The 18753-nt window shown below is 35.9% G+C and overlaps 1 protein-coding gene and 1 long non-coding RNA gene across 2 annotated transcripts in view; one reads left to right on the top strand and one right to left on the bottom strand.

Moving 5' to 3' along the window:
- LOC144652693 (uncharacterized) overlaps nucleotides 1-18753 on the top strand; it is a 37117-nt gene that overhangs the window by 4379 nt on the left and 13985 nt on the right. The window lies entirely within an intron of this gene.
- LOC144647941 (uncharacterized) lies at nucleotides 2931-17305 on the bottom strand. The gene is made up of 7 exons (XM_078507611.1): nucleotides 17104-17305; nucleotides 16600-16662; nucleotides 14127-14189; nucleotides 11724-11786; nucleotides 5700-5762; nucleotides 3225-3287; nucleotides 2931-2980 (listed from the first exon to the last, which is right to left on the bottom strand). Exons 1-7 carry the CDS (start codon nucleotides 17303-17305, stop codon nucleotides 2931-2933), a joined length of 567 nt encoding a protein of 188 aa, XP_078363737.1.

Raw genomic sequence — 18753 nt, 5'->3', positions numbered from 1 at the left:
CAAAGAGTCTGGCTCTTGTAATTGCTTGAATTTCAATGCAATGGGGACTTGCTATTTAATAAACTTCGCTGCCTCCCACAGAGCGTATGCTCTTTTTTATGTGTCATGTGGGGAGATTTATTATTTCAAACTCACATTACTGGCCTTAACATAGACATTTTCAGTATGCATCAAAGCATGCATCAGAGACTATCTGTAGTGCATCATTGTTCCTGCAGAATACATTATGCCATAAACGTCTCTTAATTTTTGTGAATGTTATTGATCTGAGGGGGTGGTGGGTCTTAGGAAAAATCCCTTCCGTGCAGGAGGTATGGATAATTTATGAAACTACACAATGCCACAAAAATATCATGCTCATAATCTTAAACAGGTAAAAATAAGAGAAATAATGTATACCTCAATATCAAAATAATAGTTAAGTAATATACATTTAGTGATTCTTAAAAGTTCCTTTACGTACCAGGGCTGCTGGGGTTCTCTTGTGACATTTCAAGGTCAATTTCTGTTAGAAAGAAAAAGAAAAATGACCAGCAATTGGAGTATGCGGGCCAGTATTCCGCAAGTTTGTCCGACCGTCTTTTTGCCCTGTTTTACTGTGCAATAACGTGGCATATTTGCACGTTCTTTTGCCCTTATATGGCAAAATGGCGCAATAGTGGAATAATAACATGAAATATTGACAGTTCACGCATAAGCAAAACTATAAGAAGATAATTTTGTGATGCAAATAAGAATACACTAAATACCATCAGGAGGTGTCCCTGCTGTCCTTTTCCCTTTCTTTGTTTCTTTTCTTTTGCTCAGTGAGCCTGTAAAATAATGAAGAATTTTTTTCAATTTTAGGATTTTTGCGACAAGTTCTTTCAGAAACTGTCATAAAATGTTCCACATTAATTAACAAAAAATTAGTGTCAACTTTGTGAAGTCAACCTGCCCAAAAATTCGAAATTGGAAAAACAAAAACATGCGATTTTTCAGAATGACGAGTTCTATAATTATGCAAAATTTCATGCAGCCAGTATCAAAAACAAACAGATGAATGAAGGTGAGCGTTTTTGGGTCACTTTGTGCCCACCGTGATACGCAAAATGTTACGATAGGTATATACTTAATTGTGAGAACATCGTTTAGCTCTCTACATGCTCGGAATTCATTTTGACAATTAAATGTTTTGTCCAAAAGTAAGTTTTTATTGTAAGAAAAAAAGACCGCTCACCTTTACATGATTATTTTTCTTCTCTATCAAACGTTCAAGTTCCCTTTCCCATTTCCAATATTCCTCTCCGACCTCTTCTTTTTCCTGGTCGGGTTCAGAATATTTTATCTCGAAAAAGATTGAATGTTCTCCCAGCAACACGATAATCCTCATGGCTATAAGAACTCCATAGTTTCACTCTCTCTTCCTCTTCTTTAGCAAAGTTTTCCCACCATTGGAATTCCGAAGGGGACATTCTAACTCAAAGTTTTTCTATGGCTACTTTGATAGTTTCCACGGTTGGACATTTTTTAGATCAGGCTTTAAAGCAGCCGGCTTTCCAAGAGGAAGTTCCCTCATTATGACAAAGGGACCTTCTTCAGGCAACCATTCCTTTCTCCTGGCATTAGCCCAATTTCTGTATCTCATTTCCACTTCACAATGATCGTTTAATTTTAATTATTTAAAAAACATGCATGTTCTCTAGATTTTTACTCACTTACTGACATGCTCACATTGAATACTCTTCTATCATATCTAGGACGTCGTTCAATATCTCATCTTTTTTCTTTCCTTCCTGTGCAGTGTCGCACAGATCTTTTAGTTAAACTCCTTTTGTATGTCCATAAAATATGAATTAAATATGAATAAAAATAAAGTAAAATTGCTAAATGCATATACATTAAGTACAAAAAGATATAATAGTTATGTCGCATAGCAGATGGCGGAGGCATGGAAACGATGTTGATGGGATCAAATTCCATCAAAAAACTATTGTACACAAAAACATTTAATGTGAATATTGGCTCCTTTCTACACTGCATGACAGCAAAGGTTAACAAAAAAAAAAAATTCACATGCCAATACAATTAGTCCACTTTTCCGTTTTTTTTTTGACTCAGAATTAAATTTCCCCGAGTTACACACAGATCAATTTCTCTTGAAGAAAACATGTCTCTTTCATTGCTTGACTCACAAAGAAAGGTTTTTGGCTACGATGTATCCGTGAGGAGGTCAATTCTATCAAGGCTAACATTCAAGTACTTCAAAAAAATAAGGTATATATATGTGACGTGGCAGTTTTTGGAAGCAGAAAACGTACCAAAGGTCTTTTATTAACACAATTTATTCTGTGAAGTCGCTAGTCACAAGCTATGATCGTAACGTCAGCTTAGCGTATTTGAGCGTGAGAAATCAATTACAGAACAGCTCCAGTCCATTGTATAAGCAGCCAGTGTTAGGAACACTAAGTTGCAATAGCATCCCTGTCATGGAAACAAAGAGTCTGGCTCTTGTAATTGCTTGAATTTCAGTGCAATGGGGACTTGCTATTTAATAAACTTCGCTGCCTCCCACAGAGCGTATGCTCTTTTTTTTGTGTCATGTGGGGAGATTTGTTATTTCAAACTCACATTACTGGCCTTAACATAGACATTTTCAGTATGCATCAAAGCATGCATCAGAGACTATCTGTAGTGCATCAATGTTCCTGCAGAATACATTATGCCATAAACGTCTCTTAATTTTTGTGAATGTTATTGATCTGAGGGGGTGGTGGGTCTTAGGAAAAATCCCTTCCATGCAGGAGGTATGGATAATTTATGAAACTACACAATGCCACAAAAATATCATGCTCATAATCTTAAACAGGTAAAAATAAGAGAAATAATGTATACCTCGATATCAAAATAATAGTTTAGAAATATACATTTAGTGATTCTTAAAAGTTCCTTTACGTACCAGGGCTGCTGGGGTTCTCTTGTGACATTTCAAGGTCAATTTCTGTTAGAAAGAAAAAGAAAAATGACCAGCAATTGGAGTATGCGGGCCAGTATTCCGCAAGTTTGTCCGACCGTCTTTTTGCCGTGTTTTACTGTGCAATAACGTGGCATATTTGCACGTTCTTTTGCCCTTATATGGCAAAATGGCGCAATAGTGGAATAATAACATGAAATATTGACAGTTCACGCATAAGCAAAACTATAAGAAGATAATTTTGTGATGCAAATAAGAATACACTAAATACCATCAGGAGGTGTCCCTGCTGTCCTTTTCCCTTTCTTTGTTTCTTTTCTTTTGCTCAGTGAGCCTGTAAAATAATGAAGAATTTTTTTCAATTTTAGGATTTTTGCGACAAGTTCTTTCAGAAACTGTCATAAAATGTTCCACATTAATTAACAAAAAATTAGTGTCAACTTTGTGAAGTCAACCTGCCCAAAAATTCGAAATTGGAAAAACAAAAACATGCGATTTTTCAGAATGACGAGTTCTATAATTATGCAAAATTTCATGCAGCCAGTATCAAAAACAAACAGATGAATGAAGGTGAGCGTTTTTGGGTCACTTTGTGCCCACCGTGATACGCAAAATGTTACGATAGGTATATACTTAATTGTGAGAACATCGTTTAGCTCTCTACATGCTCGGAATTCATTTTGACAATTAAATGTTTTGTCCAAAAGTAAGTTTTTATTGTAAGAAAAAAAGACCGCTCACCTTTACATGATTATTTTTCTTCTCTATCAAACGTTCAAGTTCCCTTTCCCATTTCCAATATTCCTCTCCGACCTCTTCTTTTTCCTGGTCGGGTTCAGAATATTTTATCTCGAAAAGATTGAATGTTCTCCCAGCAACACGATAATCCTCATGGCTATAAGAACTCCATAGTTTCACTCTCTCTTCCTCTTCTTTAGCAAAGTTTTCCCACCATTGGAATTCCGAAGGGGACATTCTAACTCAAAGTTTTTCTATGGCTACTTTGATAGTTTCCACGGTTGGACATTTTTTAGATCAGGCTTTAAAGCAGCCGGCTTTCCAAGAGGAAGTTCCCTCATTATGACAAAGGGACCTTCTTCAGGCAACCATTCCTTTCTCCTGGCATTAGCCCAATTTCTGTATCTCATTTCCACTTCACAATGATCGTTTAATTTTAATTATTTAAAAAACATGCATGTTCTCTAGATTTTTACTCACTTACTGACATGCTCACATTGAATACTCTTCTATCATATCTAGGACGTCGTTCAATATCTCATCTTTTTTTCTTTTCCTTCCTGTGCAGTGTCGCACAGATCTTTTAGTTAAACTCCTTTTGTATGTCCATAAAATATGAATTAAATATGAATAAAAATAAAGTAAAATTGCTAAATGCATATACATTAAGTACAAAAAGATATAATAGTTATGTCGCATAGCAGATGGCGGAGGCATGGAAACGATGTTGATGGGATCAAATTCCATCAAAAAACTATTGTACACAAAAACATTTAATGTGAATATTGGCTCCTTTCTACACTGCATGACAGCAAAGGTTAACAAAAAAAAAAATTCACATGCCAATACAATTAGTCCACTTTTCCGTTTTTTTTTTGACTCAGAATTAAATTTCCCCGAGTTACACACAGATCAATTTCTCTTGAAGAAAACATGTCTCTTTCATTGCTTGACTCACAAAGAAAGGTTTTTGGCTACGATGTATCCGTGAGGAGGTCAATTCTATCAAGGCTAACATTCAAGTACTTCAAAAAAATAAGGTATATATATGTGACGTGGCAGTTTTTGGAAGCAGAAAACGTACCAAAGGTCTTTTATTAACACAATTTATTCTGTGAAGTCGCTAGTCACAAGCTATGATCGTAACGTCAGCTTAGCGTATTTGAGCGTGAGAAATCAATTACAGAACAGCTCCAGTCCATTGTATAAGCAGCCAGTGTTAGGAACACTAAGTTGCAATAGCATCCCTGTCATGGAAACAAAGAGTCTGGCTCTTGTAATTGCTTGAATTTCAGTGCAATGGGGACTTGCTATTTAATAAACTTCGCTGCCTCCCACAGAGCGTATGCTCTTTTTTTTGTGTCATGTGGGGAGATTTGTTATTTCAAACTCACATTACTGGCCTTAACATAGACATTTTCAGTATGCATCAAAGCATGCATCAGAGACTATCTGTAGTGCATCAATGTTCCTGCAGAATACATTATGCCATAAACGTCTCTTAATTTTTGTGAATGTTATTGATCTGAGGGGGTGGTGGGTCTTAGGAAAAATCCCTTCCATGCAGGAGGTATGGATAATTTATGAAACTACACAATGCCACAAAAATATCATGCTCATAATCTTAAACAGGTAAAAATAAGAGAAATAATGTATACCTCGATATCAAAATAATAGTTTAGAAATATACATTTAGTGATTCTTAAAAGTTCCTTTACGTACCAGGGCTGCTGGGGTTCTCTTGTGACATTTCAAGGTCAATTTCTGTTAGAAAGAAAAAGAAAAATGACCAGCAATTGGAGTATGCGGGCCAGTATTCCGCAAGTTTGTCCGACCGTCTTTTTGCCGTGTTTTACTGTGCAATAACGTGGCATATTTGCACGTTCTTTTGCCCTTATATGGCAAAATGGCGCAATAGTGGAATAATAACATGAAATATTGACAGTTCACGCATAAGCAAAACTATAAGAAGATAATTTTGTGATGCAAATAAGAATACACTAAATACCATCAGGAGGTGTCCCTGCCGTCCTTTTCCCTTTCTTTGTTCCTTTTCTTTTGCTCAGTGAGCCTGTAAAATAATGAAGAATTTTTTTCAATTTTAGGATCTTTGCGACAAGTTCTTTCAGAAACTGTCATAAAATGTTCCACATTAATTAACAAAAAATTGGCGTCAACTTTGTGACGTCATTTTCTCGCCCAAAAATTCGAAATTCGAAAAACAAAAACATGCGATTTTTCAGAATGACGAGTTCTATAATTATGCAAAATTTCATGCAGCCAGTATCAAAAACAAAAAGATGAATATAGGTGAGCGTTTTTGGGTCACTTTGTGCCCACCGTGATACGCAAAATGTTACGATTCGGAATTCATTCCGACAATTAAATGTTTTGTCCAAAAGTAAGTTTTTATTGTAAGAAAAAAAAGACCGCTCACCTTAACATGTACATGATTATTTTTCTTCTCTATCAAACGTTCAAGTTCCCTTTCCCGTTTCCAATATTCCTCTCCGACCTCTTCTTTCTCCTGGTCGGGTTCAGAATATTTTATCTCGAAAAGATCAAATGTTCGCCCAGCAACACGATAATCCTCATGGCTATAAGAACTCCATAGTTTCACTCCCTCTTCCTCTTCTTTAGCAAAGTTTTCCCACCATTCGAATTCCGAAGGGGACATTCTAACTCAAAGTTTTTCTATGGCTACTTTGATAGTTTCCACGGTTGGACATTTTTTTAGATCAGGCTTTAAAGCAGCCGGCTTTCCAAGAGGAAGTTCCCTCATTATGACAAAGGGACCTTCTTCGGGCAACCATTCCTTTCTCCTGGCGTTAGCCCAATGTCTGTAGCTCATTTCCACTTCACCACGATCGTTTAATTTTAATTATTTTAATAACATGCATGTTCTCTAGATTTTTACTCACTTACTGACATGCTCACATTGAATACTCTTCTATCATATCTAGGACGTCGTTCAATATCTCATCTTTTTTCTTTCCTTCCTGTGCAGTGTCGCACAGATCTTTTAGTTAAACTCCTTTTGTATGTCCATGAAATATGAATTAAATATGAATAAAAATAAAGTAAAATTGCTAAATGCATATACATTAAGTACGAAAAGATATAAAAGTTATGTCGCATAGCAGATAGCGGAGGCATGGAAACGATGTTGATGGGAGCAAATTCCATCAAAAAACTATTGTACACAAAAACATTTAATGTGAATATTGGCTCCTTTCTACACTGCATGACAGCAAAGGTTAACAAACAAAATTCACATGCCAATACAATTAGTCCACTTTTCCGGGTTTTTTTTTTTGACTCAGAATTAAATTTCCCCGAGTTACACACAGATCAATTTCTCTTGAAGAAAACATGTTTCTTTCATTGCTTGACTCACAACATAATCATCATCATCTTCTATACTTGGTTCATCAGTTCCTTCTATTCTTGGTTCATCAGTCCAGCTGATCCAGGTCGGTAAAGTTTTTGTAGATAGAGTCGAAATATATATTAGAAGTTAGAACTTATTAATTGGAGGTCAATGATGTTGTTTTCCACTGCATCTCATGCTCACAAATTACTACTCATAATTTTTTGTCAAACAAGATGCAACATACGCCTGTTGGTCCATGCTTCCTCTCGGTCCAGATATATCTCTTTTCTTTATTTCGCGTTGACCGTATATGTTCATTTATCAGTAGACACACACCACACTTACTGAATCGGTTAGTCTGCAAGGAATGTAACGAAATGAAGTGAACTTTTTGCAGGTGGATTCAAGGCGATCGGTTTCTTAGCGTGCAACAATTTTCAATTCTCATACTACTTTAATTCAAGTAAGCGAAATTCTAACTCGATAAACTACACTACATTTGGTATGAAAACACGTCGAAAGTCTCGCTTCCACATCCGTCGAAAATGGGTAATTGATAGGGGTCTGGTTCCCTTGTCTGTGAGCGATTCACGGTACATGGCGAGAATTTTCGTATAGTCAGGCACGCAGGAAGCTCGAGTCGATCAACATCTGGCATCCTGTTTGCAAGATTCGTGACCAACTCTTCGAACCAAAGTTTGGCATCCATAAATCGTTGTGACGTAGTTGTCATACCTTTGCGTGCATGTACAGCAGATGTTACCCCTAACCGAATATGGGCATCTCTCCACTTGCATAGCCACGTTGCTGGGAACCAATGTATCCTTTAGAAAGAACATTTGAACACATTCTGCTCGTTTTGAACTGTTGCAGGGTACAAACTGGTTCTCCAAAACACATCACAAGAAACAGAAATGAAATAGTAAAACGATATAGAATAAAATAAGTAGGAATGCCATGTAAAGTCAAGTAATGATTGACTTTACAAAACAATACTATCAAGACAATAAACTTGTTTGTTTATAAAAATAGAAAATGACTAATCTTTTTCCTATTGGCCAAAAGATGGGTTCATCCCAAGTGAACTATTTGGCACTTAAAAGTCTATTGTGATTGGTCAATCAACAGTTAGAAAGAGAAATCAGGTTGATTTTTAAGTAGTTTTGAGCAAGTACACCTCTCATTGGTTAAGTACAAAAAAAATGTATTTTTGTTATTATTCCCCTCTTTTTTAAGGGTCGTCTCCTGGCGACAAACAAGGTAAAAAAGAATTAAAACAAAATTAAGAGACTGCTGGAAAAGAAAGGTCGTGTGCGAGCTCATTAGGGGTGTTTAGAAATGGGAGAGTTTGTTCCCTTCTAAGGTACATGCAGCGACGATGCTGGAGCATATGACAAAAAAACCCGTAGGAATCGCTTATGGTTATAATGGGTAGTCGAGGATTACTTAGTCCGGCAAACGGAAAATGGAAGGCCAACCAGTCTGCAAAAAATCCAGATAAAGCATAAAAGTTAGCATCATGCATTAAATACACAAAATAGAAATAATGATATTCTGTAAAATAGAATGCTATTGTGTAAAAACATTATAAAGTAATATTAATACTGAACTTTAAAATATACATTAACTTTATTTTTCTGGATTAATCAATATATCAATACAGTCAAAATGGCTGTGAAAGAACAAAATATTTATAGCCATCAGCTAAGCAAGAATAAATTACTTATAAACTGGAGTTCCCCTTTATTTATGCAATCAACACAAATTGTGTTTGCACTTAAGCATTGAAATACAAAGTCAGTCAATGATTTTGGTTTAATTAACTGGAGTATTAACAAAAGAAATAGGCAGAAATAACTTTTACGCTTAAGAATGATGCGGAAAGGTTTGTTTTGGTCAAGGTGTAATGTTATTTGGCATGCAGTGAAAGTCCATCAAAAAAAGTCTTATCAATGACAATTTGCGTACAACTAATGTGGCGAAAATTGTCTTGTTATCAGTCTTCAATTATTGAATTGCAGGTTTTTGGTTGCTTAGTGAGTTGCAAAGAATTGTTGTCTTGGAGCAGCCAGTGTAAAACTAATGGAATACCATTGAACATGGGTGTATTCTGGCAGCTGCAATGGTTTATTTCCTTGTTGCTGTTGCCCTTCATGTTGTTTATAGGACCACTCTGAAGTTGGGGGTAACAATCTGTACAACAGATTATTGAAATCGAGAAATTCATGTAAGTGATGACAACAGGCTAGTTGGTCAAGCATGTCCAGTAAAGTCTTTAAAAAATCCAGGTGGTTCTCTGGCTAGGCCAGGATTATGGTGATGTATGTCAACATCAAAACTGAGCGAAAGAGCATGACCACAGGTTATGAGAAGGGAGTGGACAGCACCCTCTGTACATGTGTGTACATCAAACATGTGTGCTTGATTATTCCTGAGGCTGTAAGCCTAAACTGCATCGCATACAGCATGCATCCCACCATCTTCACTTCTCTCAGTCTATGCTTTTTACTCTGTTGCTTTCTCTGCTCATCTCTGGATAAGGATAAATCACATACAGTTGTAAGTAAGACAAAAAGTTGTTTTAATGCAATATTATTGTTGGGCTTTATTTCATAGGCTTAACTGCCTAAACTGTTATGCCTGAAAAAAACAAAAACAAAACAAAAAACAAGCAATGTTATAACTGAAAATTTTATCTCGGGCAAATAGAACCATAAATAAAATCCAAAATAATAACTTTTTAGCCAAATATACTAGACTGATATTTAGTGGCTTTCTCCTTCTTAAAAACAAGATAAAAAACACATTAAAAAAGTTGTAGTTTAAAAATATTTTAACAGATATAAAGGTTAAAAGAGCTATCTAAGTAAGGTCCTACAGATAAAAATAATTGTGATAAATGATAATTATGCTGAATTATACCAATGACATATTTAATTTCAAAGCAAATTCCACCAGTAAGAGAAACTTGATACCAATCTGCACAGTAAACCCACACAAATATTAACAATGTCTGAAGTAAACTTGGGGGCTCTTCCGCAACAAGAGATAGAACTATTTACAGTAAAGGAGAAAATTACGCTTATATTTAAATAACATGCATGTTCTGTAGTTTTTTACTCACTTACTGACATGCTCACATTGAATACTCTTCTATCATATCTAGGACGTCATTCAATATCTCATCTTTTTTCTTTCCTTCCTGTGCAGTGTCACACAGATCTTTTAGTTAAACTCCTTTTGTATGTCCATAAAATATGAATTAAATATCAATAAAAATAAAGTAAAATTGCTAAATGCATATACATTAAGTACGAAAAGATATAATAGTTATGTCGCATAGCAGATAGCGGAGGCATGGAAACGATGTTGATGGGAGCAAATTCCATCAAAAAACTATTGTACACAAAAACATTTAATGGGAATATTGGCTCCTTTCTACACTGCATGACAGCAAAGGTTAACAAAAAAAAAATTCACATGCCAATACAATTAGTCCACTTTTCCGTTTTTTTTTTTTGACTCAGAATTAAATTTCCCCGAGTTACACACAGATCAATTTCTCTTGAAGGAAACATGTCTCTTTCATTGCTTGACTCACAAAGAAAGGTTTTTGGCTAAGATGTATCCGTGAGGAGGTCAATTCTATCAAGGCTAACATTCAAGTACTTCAAAAAAATAAGGTATATATATGTGACGTGGCAGTTTTTGGAAGCAGAAAACGTACCAAAGGTCTTTCATTAACACAATTTATTCTGTGAAGTCGCTAGTCACAAGCTATGATCGTAACGTCAGCTTAGCGTATTTGAGCGTGAGAAATCAATTACAGGACAGCTCCAGTCCATTGTATAAGCAGCCAGCTTTAGTTAGGAACACTAAGTTGCAATAGCATCCCTGTCATGGAAACAAAGAGTCTGGCTCTTGTAATTGCTTGAATTTCAATGCAATGGGGACTTGCTATTTAATAAACTTCGCAGCCTCCCACAGAGCGTATGCTCTTTTTTATGTGTCATGTGGGGAGATTTATTATTTCAAACTCACATTACTGGCCTTAACATAGACATTTTCAGTATAATCAGAGTGCATCAAAGCATGCATCAGAGACTATCTGTAGTGCATCAATGTTCCTGCAGAATACATTATGCCATAAACGTCTCTTAATTTTTGTGAATGTTATTGATCGGAGGGGGTGGTGGGTCTTAGGAAGAATCCCTTTCATGCAGGAGGTATGGATAATTTATGAAACTACACAATGCCACAAAAATATCATGCTCATAATCTTAAACAGGTAAAAATAAGAGAAATAATGTATACCTTGATATCAAAATAATAGTTTAGTAATATACATTTAGTGATTCTTAAAAGTTCCTTTACGTACCTGCTGGGGTTCTCTTGTGACATTTCAAGGTCAATTTCTGTTAGAAAGAAAAAGAAAAATGACCAGCAATTGGAGTATGCGGGCCAGTATTCCGCAAGTTTGTCCGACCGTCTTTTTGCCGTGTTTTACTGTGCAATAACGTGGCATATTTGCACGTTCTTTTGCCCTTATATGGCAAAATGGCGCAATAGTGGAATAATAACATGAAATATTGACAGTTCACGCATAAGCAAAACTATAAGAAGATAATTTTGTGATGCAAATAAGAATACACTAAATACCATCAGGAGGTGTCCCTGCTGTCCTTTTCCCTTTCTTTGTTCCTTTTCTTTTGCTCAGTGAGCCTGTAAAATAATGAAGAATTTTTTTCAATTTTAGGATCTTTGCGACAAGTTCTTTCAGAAACAAAAAATTGGCGTCAACTTTGTGACGTCATTTTCCTGCCCAAAAATTTGAAATTCGAAAAACAAAAACATGCGATTTTTCAGAATGACGAGTTCTATAATTATGCAAAATTTCATGCAGCCAGTATCAAAAACAAAAAGATGAATGAAGGTGAGCGTTTTTGGGTCACTTTGTGCCCACCGTGATACGCAAAATGTTACGATTCGGAATTCATTCCGACAATTAAATGTTTTGTCCAAAAGTAAGTTTTTATTGTAAGAAAAAAAGACCGCTCACCTTTACATGTACATGATTATTTTTCTTCTCTATCAAACGTTCGAGTTCCCTTTCCCGTTTCCAATATTCCTCTCCGACCTCTTCTTTCTCCTGGTCGGGTTCAGAATATTTTATCTCGAAAAGATTGAATGTTCGCCCAGCAACATGATAATCCTCATGGCTATAAGAACTCCATAGTTTCACTCCCTCTTCCTCTTCTTTAGCAAAGTTTTCCCACCATTGGAATTCCGAAGGGGACATTCTAACTCAAAGTTTTTCTATGGCTACTTTGATAGTTTCCACGGTTGGACATTTTTTTAGATCAGGCTTTAAAGCAGCCAGCTTTCCAAGAGGAAGTTCCCTCATTATGACAAAGGGACCTTCTTCGGGCAACCATTCCTTTCTCCCGGTGTTAGCCCAATTTCTGTAGCTCATTTCCACTTCACCACAATCGTTTAATTTTAATTATTTAAATAACATGCATGTTCTCTAGTTTTTTAATCACTTACTGACATGCTCACATTGAATACTCTTCTATCATATCTAGGACGTCGTTCAATATCTCATCTTTTTTCTTTCCTTCCTGTGCAGTGTCGCACAGATCTTTTAGTTAAACTCCTTTTGTATGTCCATAAAATATGAATTAAATATCAATAAAAATAAAGTAAAATTGCTAAATGCATATACATTAAGTACGAAAAGATATAATAGTTATGTTGCATAGCAGATAGCGGAGGCATGAAAACGAAGTTGATGGGAGCAAATTCCATCAAAAAACTATTGTACACAAAAACATTTAATGTGAATATTGGCTCCTTTCTACACTGCATGACAGCAAAGGTTAACAAAAAAAAATTCACATGCCAATACAATTAGTCCACTTTTCCGTTTTTTTTTTTTTGACTCAGAATTAAATTTCCCCGAGTTACACACAGATCAATTTCTCTTGAAGAAAACATGTCTCTTTCATTGCTTGACTCACAAAGAAAGGTTTTTGGCTAAGATGTATCCGTGAGGAGGTCAATTCTATCAAGGCTAACATTCAAGTACTTCAAAAAAAAAGGTATATATATGTGACGTGGCAGTTTTTGGACGCAGAAAACGTACCAAAGGTCTTTCATTAACACAATTTATTCTGTGAAGTCGCTAGTCACAAGCTATGATCGTAACGTCACCTCAGCGTATTTGAGCGTGAGAAATCAATTACAGATCAGCTCCAGTCCATTGTATAAGCAGCCAGCTTTAGTTAGGAACACTAACTTGCAATAGCATCCCTGTCATGGAAACAAAGAGTCTGGCTCTTGTAATTGCTTGAATTTCAATGGGGACTTGCTATTTAATAAACTTCGCTGCCTCCCACAGAGCGTATGCTCTGTTTTATGTGTCATGTGGGAAGATTTATTATTTCAAACTCACATTACTGGCCTTAACATAGACATTTTCAGTATGCATCAAAGCATGCATCAGAGACTATCTGTAGTGCATCATTGTTCCTGCAGAATACATTATGCCATAAACGTCTCTTAATTTTTGTGAATGTTATTGATCTGAGGGGGTGGTGGGTCTTAGGAAAAATCCCTTCCGTGCAGGAGGTATGGATAATTTATGAAACTACACAATGCCACAAAAATATCATGCTCATAATCTTAAACAGGTAAAAATAAGAGAAATAATGTATACCTCAATATCAAAATAATAGTTAAGTAATATACATTTAGTGATTCTTAAAAGTTCCTTTACGTACCAGGGCTGCTGGGGTTCTCTTGTGACATTTCAAGGTCAATTTCTGTTAGAAAGAAAAAGAAAAATGACCAGCAATTGGAGTATGCGGGCCAGTATTCCGCAAGTTTGTCCGACCGTCTTTTGCCCTGTTTTACTGTGCAATAACGTGGCATATTTGCACGTTCTTTTGCCCTTATATGGCAAAATGGCGCAATAGTGGAATAATAACATGAAATATTGACAGTTCACGCATAAGCAAAACTATAAGAAGATTGTGATGCAAATAAGAATACACTAAATACCATCAGGAGGTGTCCCTGCTGTCCTTTTCCCTTTCTTTGTTTCTTTTCTTTTGCTCAGTGAGCCTGTAAAATAATGAAGAATTTTTTTCAATTTTAGGATCTTTGCGACAAGTTCTTTCAGAAACTGTCATAAAATGTTCCACATTAATTAACAAAAAATTAGTGTCAACTTTGTGAAGTCAACCTGCCCAAAAATTCGAAATTGGAAAAACAAAAACATGCGATTTTTCAGAATGACGAGTTCTATAATTATGCAAAATTTCATGCAGCCAGTATCAAAAACAAAAAGATGAATGAAGGTGAGCGTTTTAGGGTCACTTTGTGCCCACCGTGATACGCAAAATGTTACGATAGGTATATACTTAATTGTGAGAACATCGTTTAGCTCTCTACATGCTCGGAATTCATTTCGACAATTAAATGTTTTGTCCAAAAGTAAGTTTTTATTGTAAGAAAAAAAGACCGCTCACCTTTACATGATTATTTTTCTTCTCTATCAAACGTTCAAGTTCCCTTTCCCATTTCCATTATATTCCTCTCCGACCTCTTCTTTTTCCTGGTCGGGTTCAGAATATTTTATCTCGAAAAGATTGAATGTTCTCCCAGCAACACGATAATCCTCATGGCTATAAGAACTCCATAGTTTCACTCTCTCTTCCTCTTCTTTAGCAAAGTTTTCCCACCATTGGAATTCCGAAGGGGACATTCTAACTCAAAGTTTTTCTATGGCTACTTTGATAGTTTCCACGGTTGGACATTTTTTTAGATCAGGCTTTAAAGCAGCCAGCTTTCCAAGAGGAAGTTCCCTCATTATGACAAAGGGACCTTCTTCGGGCAACCATTCCTTTCTCCCGGTGTTAGCCCAATTTCTGTAGCTCATTTCCACTTCACCACAATCGTTTAATTTTAATTATTTAAATAACATGCATGTTCTCTAGTTTTTTAATCACTTACTGACATGCTCACATTGAATACTCTTCTATCATATCTAGGACGTCGTTCAATATCTCATCTTTTTTCTTTCCTTCCTGTGCAGTGTCGCACAGATCTTTTAGTTAAACTCCTTTTGTATGTCCATAAAATATGAATTAAATATCAATAAAAATAAAGTAAAATTGCTAAATGCATATACATTAAGTACGAAAAGATATAATAGTTATGTTGCATAGCAGATAGCGGAGGCATGAAAACGAAGTTGATGGGAGCAAATTCCATCAAAAAACTATTGTACACAAAAACATTTAATGTGAATATTGGCTCCTTTCTACACTGCATGACAGCAAAGGTTAACAAAAAAAAATTCACATGCCAATACAATTAGTCCACTTTTCCGTTTTTTTTTTTGACTCAGAATTAAATTTCCCCGAGTTACACACAGATCAATTTCTCTTGAAGAAAACATGTCTCTTTCATTGCTTGACTCACAAAGAAAGGTTTTTGGCTAAGATGTATCCGTGAGGAGGTCAATTCTATCAAGGCTAACATTCAACTACTTCAAAAAAAAAGGTATATATATGTGACGTGGCAGTTTTTGGACGCAGAAAACGTACCAAAGGTCTTTCATTAACACAATTTATTCTGTGAAGTCGCTAGTCACAAGCTATGATCGTAACGTCACCTCAGCGTATTTGAGCGTGAGAAATCAATTACAGATCAGCTCCAGTCCATTGTATAAGCAGCCAGCTTTAGTTAGGAACACTAACTTGCAATAGCATCCCTGTCATGGAAACAAAGAGTCTGGCTCTTGTAATTGCTTGAATTTCAATGGGGACTTGCTATTTAATAAACTTCGCTGCCTCCCACAGAGCGTATGCTCTGTTTTATGTGTCATGTGGGAAGATTTATTATTTCAAACTCACATTACTGGCCTTAACATAGACATTTTCAGTATGCATCAAAGCATGCATCAGAGACTATCTGTAGTGCATCAATGTTCCTGCAGAATACATTATGCCATAAACGTCTCTTAATTTTTGTGAATGTTATTGATCTGAGGGGGTGGTGGGTCTTAGGAAAAACCCCTTCCGTGCAGGAGGTATGGATAATTTATGAAACTACACAATGCCACAAAAATATCATGCTCATAATCTTAAACAGGTAAAAATAAGAGAAATAATGTATACCTCGATATCAAAATAATAGTTTAGTAATATACATTTAGTGATTCTTAAAAGTTCCTTTACGTACCAGGGCTGCTGGGGTTCTCTTGTGACATTTCAAGGTCAATTTCTGTTAGAAAGAAAAAAAAAAATGACCAGCAATTGGAGTATGCGGGCCAGTATTCCGCAAGTTTGTCCGACCGTCTTTTTGCCCTGTTTAACTGTGCAATAACGTGGCATATTTGCACGTTCTTTTGCCCTTATATGGCAAAATGGCGCGATAGTGGAATAATAACATGAAATATTGACAGTTCACGCATAAGCAAAACTATAAGAAGATAATTTTGTGATGCAAATAAGAATACACTAAATACCATCAGGAGGTGTCCCTGCCGTCCTTTTCCCTTTCTTTGTTCCTTTTCTTTTGCTCAGTGAGCCTGTAAAATAATGAAGATTTTTTTCAATTTTAGGATCTTTGCGACAGGTTCTTTCAGAAACTATCATAAAATGTTCCACATTAATTAACAAAAAATTGGCATCAACTTTGTGACGTCATTTTCCCGCCCAAAAATTCGAAATTGGAAAAACAAAAACATGCAATTTTTCAGAATGATGAGTTCTATAATTATGCAAAATTTCATGCAGCCAGTATCAAAAACAAAAAGATGAATGAAGGTGAGCGTTTTTGGGTCACTTTGTGCCCACCGTGATACGCAAAATGTTACGATAGGTATATACTTAATTGTGAGAACATCGTTTAGATCTCTACCTGCTCGGAATTCATTCCGACAATTAAATGTTTTGTCCAAAAGTAAGTTTTTATTGTAAGAAAAAAAGACCGCTCACCTTTACATGATTATTTTTCTTCCCTATCAAACGTTCGAGTTCCCTTTCCCGTTTCCAATATTCCTCTCCGACCTCTTCTTTCTCCTGGTCGGGTTCAGAATATTTTATCTCGAAAAGATCAAATGTTCGCCCAGCAACACGATAATCCTCATGGCTATAAGAACTCCATAGCTTTACTCCCTCTTCCTCTTCTTTAGCAAAGTTTTCCCACCATTGGAATTCCGAAGGGGACATTCTAACTCAAAGTTTTTCTATGGCTTAAAGCAGCCAGCTTTCCAAGAGGAAGTTCCCTCATTATGACAAAGGGACCTTCTTCGGGGCAACCATTCCTTTCTCCTGGCATTAGCCCAATTTCTGTAGCTCATTTCCACTTCACAACGATCGTTTAATTTTAATTATTTAAAAAACATGCATGTTCTCTAGATTTTTACTCACTTACTGACATGCTCACATTGAATACTCTTCTATCATATCTAGGACGTCGTTCAATATCTCATCTTTTTTCTTTCTTTCCTGTGCAGTGTCGCACAGATCTTTTAGTTAAACTCCTTTTGTATGTCCATAAAATATGAATTAAATATCAATAAAAATAAAGTAAAATTGCTAAATGCATATACATTAAGTACGAAAAGATATAATAGTTATGTCGCATAGCAGATAGCGGAGGCATGGAAATGATGTTGATGGGAGCAAATTCCATCAAAAAACTATTGTACACAAAAACATTTAATGGGAATATTGGCTCCTTTCTACACTGCATGACAGCAAAGGTTAACAAAAAAATCACATGCCAATACAATTAGTCCACTTTTCCGTTTTTTTTTTTTTGACTCAGAATTAAATTTCCCCGAGTTACACATAGATCAATTTCTCTTGAAGAAAACATGTCTCTTTCATTGCTTGACTCACAACATAATCATCATCACAACGTAATCATCATCATCTTCTATTCTTGGTTCATCAGTCCAGCTGATCCAGGTCGGTAAAGTTATGTTTCAACAGGAATTAGGTGGATGTTTTGTGTCTGGAAAGTATAATAGGCGGCTCATCTGGGAGAAACAGTGTGTCAAATGTGATGGTCGTGGGAGTGCCATGTAGCAATAAGTTTTATGGCTATCATGTGCTTATTTGCTTGCACTTGGAAACTCTCGACGGATGAATGACAGAGTGACTCTGTTATTTATTAATATATCTTGGTGCAGTATGGGGAGAACAACTTGGGAGCAACTGGCTAGACTGCCGGCACTCGTTACATATAACAGAGGTACAGAGAACTTGTTCCTCCATCTTAGTGGACAACAACACAGGAGAAACCATGAAACTTCTTTGGAACTCAGCAAATCTTCTTTATTGTAGGAAAAACTTTGACGGTACTTCACACTAACTCATAGTACAAACTGCCAAGGCAGATCTCATTTGATGTTAAGCCTAAAGATGTGATTTGCAATTTAAGTTGATGAGTATTAAGTCAATTGATTGGCCGTAAAATTTAGTATTAGTTCTTTGATAGCTTGTGTCGGCTAGCTGCGCGGTTTGCCGTTGTTTACCTAAGATGAATAGTTCCCAAAATACCCTAATATAGAATTACCAAAAGTTTCATCTTAAATATCCCAAAGCTAATAAAATGTCCCCAAAATATTGAAGAAACCGACACATAGTTAATATTAAAATTTCCCCATGAA

The sequence above is a fragment of the Oculina patagonica genome, chromosome 4 (genome assembly GCF_052425735.1).
Source record: "Oculina patagonica isolate OP01 chromosome 4, crgOcupat, whole genome shotgun sequence".
Taxonomy (NCBI): Eukaryota; Metazoa; Cnidaria; class Anthozoa; order Scleractinia; family Oculinidae; genus Oculina; species Oculina patagonica.
The sequence above is the reverse complement of the archived record's forward strand: the minus strand, read 5'-3'. Positions and strand labels throughout refer to the sequence as shown.